The 8,976-nt window shown below is 27.6% G+C and overlaps 1 protein-coding gene across 1 annotated transcript; it reads left to right on the top strand.

Moving 5' to 3' along the window:
• The first annotated feature begins 1,555 nt into the window (after positions 1–1,555).
• Positions 1,556–2,431, top strand: LOC107458958 (uncharacterized). Its single transcript, XM_016077171.3, has one exon. It carries the CDS (start codon positions 1,616–1,618, stop codon positions 2,225–2,227), a length of 612 nt encoding a protein of 203 aa, XP_015932657.1. The 5' UTR covers positions 1,556–1,615; the 3' UTR covers positions 2,228–2,431.
• Positions 2,432–8,976: the final 6,545 nt, after the last annotated feature.

The raw sequence follows: 8,976 nt of genomic DNA, 5'->3' as shown, positions 1-8,976 counted from the left end.
GAGATCAGTGATCTCACTCTTGCAAATTAATTATGTTCTTTAACGGTTTTTGACTATCAATTTAGAAAAAGTAGTAATTGAAAAATTAATGTATTTTAGACAATTTGTCTGTATACGTATAATTTTCAATGAGCTACTTTTTCGTACTAATTAAGGGGAACATGGTTATGTACTATCTTTGTTTACCTGTTCCCTATAATTTTCTCTCTGCTGACCGATGTTTCAATTTGTGTGTAATGGGAAGAAGACCCAAGTCACCTTCATTATAAGGGTTTTTTTTCAGGTCTTTGAACCCATGCATACATAAATTATAGTTTTTGGAAGTTGGTATGTGGTGCCACTTCTTGTTTTTCCTTCTTTCTCTTGAGACTTGAGAGGGTTATAGTCCATGTTGCGTTTTAGGTCATCAGGGTATCCATGTCTTTTATTTCTTGTTTTATCCAATAAATTAAAATAATATGTATAATGTATTCTGGATATTATTGCCAATCTTACATACAGCTCTTATTGTGTAATAAATTCAATTTGCTTAGCTTATTGCACATTGAACTAATAATAATCCTCCCGCTTACTAGCTTTTGTGAGTGTATATCATTTCAATATTACCAATTCGAAGAGAAACTATTTCTTGTTTATTTAATTATTAATTTATTATATTTGACTTTAAGCAAAATATTCCTCTTATCAAGTTAAAGATAGAATAAATGATGAGAATTCTTAATTCTGATGTATCTTGAACATTTTTCTAATGGATGTAAACACATAAATAGTTATAGCCTTTGGCTTTAGGTCATTCACTGTTACATATATATTAAGTAATAGCCACCAATCTAGAAATGAAAACAAAGATCTTTCAAAAATAAAATAAAAAAGCAAACCCCAAAAGGATGTCTGGTATGAATTATTCCAAAATATCTCAAACTCAAAAAGGAAGCGCAGCACTCCACCAATAATGATAGATCGATGGGGTCAATAAAATAATAAAAGAAATACATAAAGTATCCAAACTAGTATGTGGTGTATGCACCCAGGTTTCTTAATTAGGGTTAGGTTATTATAATTCTAGCACAGGATGTATTATTATACAATAATGACTATACTTGATCTAAAAAAAGGGTCTTCGTACGAAGATTAAAGATAATAACATATAAATGCGTATATTATTTTTAATAATTTAATCAAATATATTAAATTATTAAATTATTTATTGACGTGAATAATCGACTTATTATAGAAAAGTATTAAGGATATAAGTAATATTTTTATACTATTATAATTTAAAATTTAGAATTTATTATTTAATATTTAGCTTTTTATTTTATTAGTGATAAGCATTACTCTTATATTTATATACAAAATAATGTTAAGAAATTAACCTTTTTTTGTTAACATGAAGTAATTTTTTAAAATTTATTTGATTTAAATTGTAAATTATTATAAAGTTAGGGCTAAGTAAAAATGAATTTCTACTGTTATATACATATAATAACATTTTGGTTCACAAGCTTAAGGTAGTTGATTCCTAATGAGTACTATATAAGGTCCTCACACCCCTTCCCTTCTCTTCAATCCATTCTCTCTTCAATTCTCTTCTTTCTCTCTCTCTCACTCAAAAATGGAAAGCAATAATATACCAATAATGGCAAAGAAAGTGTGGAACATGGTACGTGTAGTATTTTTCATGCTTAGAAGAGGCATATCAAAGGGAAAGCTCGTGATGGATCTCAACATGTTCCTCAAGCGCCGCCGCAAGCTCGCCGGAAAAGCCATCTACAACCTCATGTTCCATCACCACCACCACTCAAACAACCCTAATCTACAGTTCTCCGCCCCAAGGGAGTACGAGTTCAGCTGCAGCAACACTCCCAACAACCACTACTTCTTCCCAATCGGCAAGCGCCACCGCAATCACAACCACCACTTCTTCGCATGCACTCACGCGCCACCCACTCTGGACGACGACGTGGTCACCGCGAACGCGCTCAAGGCGGTGTTGGAGATCTTAAACAACAACAACAATAATAATAATAATGATCAGGTGATGATGGCTATGGTGGAGGCTTCGCCGGCGCTTCCAGGGTTCGGGCGGAGTCCAATGGTGAGGCAGCTGAGAGTGACGGACTCGCCGTTCCCGCTTTATAACGACGACAAAGATGACCACCAGGTTGATAAGGCGGCGGAAGAGTTCATCAAGAGGTTCTACAAGGAGTTAAGGAAGCAAGATTAATGTTAATTATTATTAGTTCATCATATTTTTGGATATATGTTTTCATCATCATCATGATCCTGAGTTCAATTAATAAAGATATACATGTTTGTATTCCACTTCAACGTGTAATAATAAACAATAATAAAATCAATAATTTATAGCTATATGAGTGAATATACGAATAAATCGGATTGGAATTTAAGGAATCTTTATTATTTATTATTTATTTTCTCCCTGCGTACACCTCCTTGTACTCGGAATATATTGAATCTTTGCATCTACAATGAATAATGCATCTCTTTCCTAACATGCATAATAATCAAGCTTTATTAATAATCATCCTGATTATTATTATTATTCCATATATTTATTATGCTCTCTAGCTGGCTAGATGATGAATAACACAATATTATACCAACAGTCATTAGCAACATAATCTTGAATTATTTGGACTTATGGCATATGATTGGTGTGATTGGTGATCCAAAATATTTTAATTTGGATTAGAAGTTAATTAAATTGGGTTTAATTTTACAGCAACAAAACGAACCCCACTCTTCATATGATTCCACTAACATAATAATAATGACTAAGTAAAATTATATAGCTGGCCCCTCATCAAAATATTGTTGCCTTTCTTAATAACTTTAATTTTGCTTCTCTTTTCCTTACTTTTGCTTTTTCCTCTTTATTTCTTTATTTCTTCCCCTTTTTCATGCCAAGTTAATGAGATTTTCAAGTTTTCCAATATACCACTTTTCTGATGCTTAAGTGGTTGCTATATAGATATAATAAATCAACTAAAGTGTCACCTCTCTACAGAAATTAAATTAAAGACGAAGAAAAAGGTGGCAATAATATTGACTTTGTTTAACATGCTATGCTTTTTAGGTTCCCATTACCATTTACATGCCTCAAGGCTGTAATAACACAAGGCAATTTGAAAATAACTTTTTATTATGAACTAATAATGTCAATTAATTAATTATACATTTTAATTCATTTCATCTACTAACTAAATATATATTCATAAATTTTGGATTAGAGAGTAGACATTAGAAATATAACTGTTTATGTCTCTCTTTTATTTTATTAACTTAAATTTTATAGATTAGACAAATAATTTCATGAGATAATACCAGAATTTTTATAATCTAAATACTTCAATTTTAATTGTATTGACTCTAAACAAATTTTAATATAAGAAAAATAAAAAAATGTATACAAAATTTACATAAATGTTCAAACTAACTGGAACTTTTTATTATTAGTGAAATGCCTTGTGATTTATATTGGATAGCTTGTTAAATAAAGGAAATTATTAAACATGATTTGTTTGTCAAAATTAGAGTGTAAATGGCACCACTAATACTGCTGATATCAAATCAAATGAAAATGATAAGACAATGATTTAATTAATAGCGGGGTAGGTCAGACAAAGTTTGTTAAGTTGATGAGTTACTATTATGAACAATAAATAGTTAAATAATTAACAGCAAATTCCAAAATGTCAATTTCTGGAAATAATTATTGTAGGTGAGGTGGATACCTGGATTTGTTCTTTCTTGTGGGCAAATTAAAAAAGATGGCACACTCAAATTAAATTAAAACAAATAAAAGGACCTAGTCATTTTTAACTTTTATCAACAATCACAATTGAATTGAAAGGTGGCAGCTCGTAAAGCCAAAAGCTTAGGTGAAGTGTTTGCTACTATTTTTCTATGAAATTATTGTAAGGAAAAATTAATTAATCTAAGTTTGATTGGGAGACATGTGTCACTTTTAGAACTCATCACCTTTGCCTTCTATTTTCGACATGCTTCACGTGTAATCAATCTTCATGCCATCACAATCATTCTTAGATATATATTACTTATAAGCCAAAATATAGGTACACAATGAAAATACTAAATAATGTAAATAATAAATATATCGGATGTTTATTTTATTAGGTGTGTAAATGATTATTCTAATATTAAAATTTAAATGAATAATTTGAAGATGTAGTGTGTTTTAATTTAATTAGTGGTTGTTCATATTAGGGGTGTACATGATTCGATCCGGCTCGAAGACCCGGTTCGGCCCTAAACACTTTAGGAGCTAATTTAGTGTGATTTCATCGGATTTAAGGTCGGGTAAGAGTCTCAAAAATAGATCCGGTCATAACTCGGGTCACCCGAACTCGACCCAGTGGCTCGATCATCATACACAATTAATATTTTGTGTTATTAGTGATGAATGATGACTATTCTTATGTGAAATTTAAATATTGTAAATCTTAATATTTTGTGTTATTAGTTATTATAAGATTATAAGTTAATGTTTTATGTTTAAAATGCATAAAACTTTAGACTAATACATAATAGTGTTATTTGTATTGATTTAAATATTTGGTGTTATTAGATAATATTAGTAGTGATTATGATTATGTTTTAATTTTAGATAATGGTTGGTTCTTATTATAATTTTTTTTAGGTAAATTTTACTATGTGAATTGTAAAATAATGATTGGAGATTAGGTAATTTTTACATGCTAAAGACCTGATTTTTATCCGATTTTTATCAAGTTTTCACCCAACCCGAAAGTGCATAGATTTTATCGGATTTAGGATCGGATTAGAGTCTAAAAATTAAGTCCGATCTATATTTCAAGGCGAATCTGAGTTAAGCCAAACCCAATGTGACCCGACCTATATATACCTCTAATTCATATTATTCAAAAAAATTATTAGTTACCTACCATAATCCTACTTATAATTGTATGCTCAAAATACGTGCCTAAAATGATTGTTTTCATGTTACCATATGCCAGAAGAAAAAAGAATTAAATGATGTATTTTGTGTATAAGAAATTAAATTAAAGAAAACTTTAGGTTGTAATAGGCTAATATATAATATAGTAATTGTTGTTGCAGGTCCTGTTACGTATCAACACAAGTTATTAATGTGTCATCAAAAAGCAGATATTCTTCTTTAAGTATTATTTTATATAACATAATATTCGTAACGATATATTTATTATACCTAACAATGATTTTAACGATAATTAATAAATATTAAATGAGATCATTTTAAACTGTTTTAATTGATTTTTTATTCCCTCCGAAATATTATTGATAATTAGTAATGCATGGTGCTAGCTTGCATTTAATTATAATTAGGGGCTGCTTGAGGAATGAATAGTTTTAAACGTGAGAAAGTGTCTCTTTAATTAGGCACAACGGGAAAGCATGCATGATATACTGTTTGACCGCATGGCAAAATTCAAAGTACTTCTTATGCTTTTATGTGCTTTTTCTTTTTTGGGTCGATGCAGCTTTGTATAAAAGTTGACTTGTATATATATATAAGCTCCCATGGATGCTAGAATCTTAATATTATTGTTGCATATACTTTGCATCTCAAATCATTATTTTAACGGGTTAATTACTTAGGGTTCATTCATGATAAATATTTAGTTATGGAAATCATGATGAATAGTGTATTGAGTCCTTAATAAAAAAGACTATCAATCAAATACTAATTAATTCTTTTATATAGAAATTTACATCAATAATACTTGTTTTTTTTAAAGACTAATTAATCATGATTAAGAATAATATTATGATAAAGAGTAAAGTTTTGGTAAAGATTAAAAATTATTTTTTTACCAGAAAAAATGGAAAAAATTATCATGTACAACATATTTTTTTTTAAATTTAATAAAAATTTTATTTTTTACCAAAAAAGATCCAGTTATTAATTAATGGAATGTTAAAAAAAAAAGAAGAAATAATCAAATATGGTTGCCCTTCAATTTAAACGAGAATACGTGGTTGAGTTTTCATCCACGAAATTTTATAACAATTCAAGTAAACTCCGCCGTTTAATGTGGCTACTTATGTGTCATTTCTACGAGTTTCTTGTGTTAGATTTTTTGGATTTCAAAATGCAATCTGAGTCTAGCAACGGATTTCGTGCAACTCAATTATTGGAATTTCGAGTGTGTATATATATATATATATATATTTATTTTTTTATTACGAAAAGTATAAGTTATCAATAATATTTTTGAATAATGTGTGAATAATATAAATTAATAAGATTAAAAGAGTAAATTAATTTTAAATTTAATTAATAACATTAAATTAGGATATAATGTATTTTTATTTTATTAGTAATTATTAATGTTGTTCAAAATGATCATTATTTAAGTAGTACTCCCCTTTTATTATTTAATACTTTGAACGATTCATGCATAAACCTTGTCTCTTTCTTCGAATGTTTGTTTTGTCTTGTAATAATTGGAAGTGGTGGTTGAGCAGTCAATATCATTGTGAATGTATATAAACATGGTGCAATCTAAAATTATGATTGAGCTAGCTAGCAGCTACCATTATTCAATAAATAAATTTTAATAAATTAATTAATTTCATTTAATTTAAAGTCAATGTAATTAAATCTGGTTTAAGATTTTAACCGTGTCATTTTTGTACACTCGCGCGCAATTTTGGGGGGACGTCGCTGTATATGAGCAAATATTTGTATGAATTAATATTTAAAGGTCACCAACAAATTGGTTTGATTTTACAGGAAGAACGGTGCATCCACTTGGCTTTTCATAGAAACTTCTATGAATTAATATTATGTAAAATTATTGTTTTATATTTTCGTACAATAAAATTATACGAACATGTTACATTATTGTGGATGGTTATAAACTTATAGTAATTTAATATCAAAAATTGTGAATAGTTAAATATTTTGTTACCACAATGTTAAAACAAAAATATTTTTATTTTTGGAGACAATAAAATTAAAAATCAATCAAAAACAGCATAAAATTAGTTTATTTTGTATACTTTAATTACCAATAGAATAATTGAATAATATAAGATATAATAAATATGTAATTATAAATATTATATATATAAAATTATGAATATTAAATTAAATAAAATAATTTTAGATTATTATTATCTCTTTATTTATTATAATTTAGGCAAAAATTGCATAAAATCAATATTCAATACTAATTAGCATGATTCTAAATTATATGATATTTTTTGTAAGAAAATATCGGTACAAGTTCCGTAAATTTGAAGAAAAAGACCACAAGAAAAATCTATGCATGTCAAGGAAAAATATCATGGAAGCAAACATTTTTATATCTTTTAGTTTATATGCATTTTGCTAGATTTTAATTTCTTTCCAAAAATCTAGGGGAAGACGCCAATGGTGCTAGAAGGTATGTTACACAAAGAAGTGGGGGCAGGTAGCAAAAGTTCATTTTCTTTGATGCTAAGCATTCTCTTATTTCCCCACTCTTCTTTTGTATGTCTTTTCCTCCTCAATTTTCCTATTAATTACAATAATAACCTTGTTATTAGAGATTTTGGTACGCTGTTTATTGTCCTACTGGCCTATGACTAAGGACTCAACCCCTTCATACGCTATCATTTCATGAATTTTTTAGGTTTAGTAGTGGAACTTCATGATTTGATTTTAGTTACTATATGTAATGCATGGCTGGCACATAAAAGTAAATTATTAGATTCTTACTTCAAACCATTCGATTTGTGACACTTGGAATGCATAGAAATAAATATTAACAATAAAACTGTGTTTATTTATAGAGACATGATCTGAAATATGGACACTGAAATACAAAATTATATTTGGCAGACGAGATATAGACAGAGATAATGTGTCCAGAGACCTTGAATTAGTATATTTTGTGTCTATCCTGATAGAAAGGACACAGAGACACTGATAAGAGACACAACTTATTTTTTTTTTTATTATTCTTGTTAATTTTTCATAATTATATTTTTTATTGTTATATTTTTCATCTCAAATTTTTTAATGAAAAAAATGAGAATAAATTAAATTTTCATAATTTATTCTAATTTATCATCAAATAGAATATAAGAACACAAAATTTTAAATTTCTATCTATCAATATCTTATCTTATCATATCCTCACTATCTTATCTATTCTATTTTTAGAAACAAACGCAACCTAAATTATTAAAATCAATAATATAGATAGAAGTAACATCCAAAATATTATTATTATAAAATTATGCATATACTACACGTATAGTATCACCAAACAATTTGAACTTGATTAATCAAATTAAACATCTATACCAGGTAAATAATGCGCAATAATAACATAGATTTACTTCCTTCTGCCAAGTAATTTTAAAAATATATTTAAATACCTAATAGAAGGCTACCATATTAAGGGTTGTGTTTCTCTTTAATTATTGCTTTAATAACAAAATGTTTATTATATATAGCATAGTGCAAGCTAAGGAAGAAAAGAGCTTTGGCTTATTGCTTTTGGCCACTTCTATAATTAAATAATTGTTTACTCAACCATTGAATATTGACTCTGCCAAAAAAGCTTTCAAGTAGCTAGTGTTATAAAACTAGTGCTTAATTACTTTAAAGTTTAAACGATATATAGGACTAAGAAAAAATTTAAAACGAAAATAAATAAATAAAAATGAAAATCTTTTGGTTACCAAAGGAAGCTTGTATGTTGGATTTAGTGGTGGCAAATTCCAACCTAGCCGCCTTATTCCAAACTTTAGCCAACACACGAAACGTAATAATTTATAACAAAAATATTATCAATTATAAAATTAATTAGTCATTATATATTATATGAATTTACATATTTTTTAATTAAATAATTATCTACTAAAATAATCAAAATTATTCATAATAGTATAATAAAAGAATTGTCAAATGAACAATATATTTTATACACAATAAAT

Source organism: Arachis duranensis, chromosome 7 (assembly GCF_000817695.3).
Source record: "Arachis duranensis cultivar V14167 chromosome 7, aradu.V14167.gnm2.J7QH, whole genome shotgun sequence".
NCBI lineage: Eukaryota > Viridiplantae > Streptophyta > Magnoliopsida > Fabales > Fabaceae > Arachis > Arachis duranensis.
The sequence above is the reverse complement of the archived record's forward strand: the minus strand, read 5'-3'. Positions and strand labels throughout refer to the sequence as shown.

Excerpts from the sequence above, each read along its gene's own strand:
- LOC107458958 (XM_016077171.3), top strand. The coding sequence starts at position 1,616 with ATGGAAAGCAATAATATACCAATAATGGCAAAGAAAGTGTGGAACATG.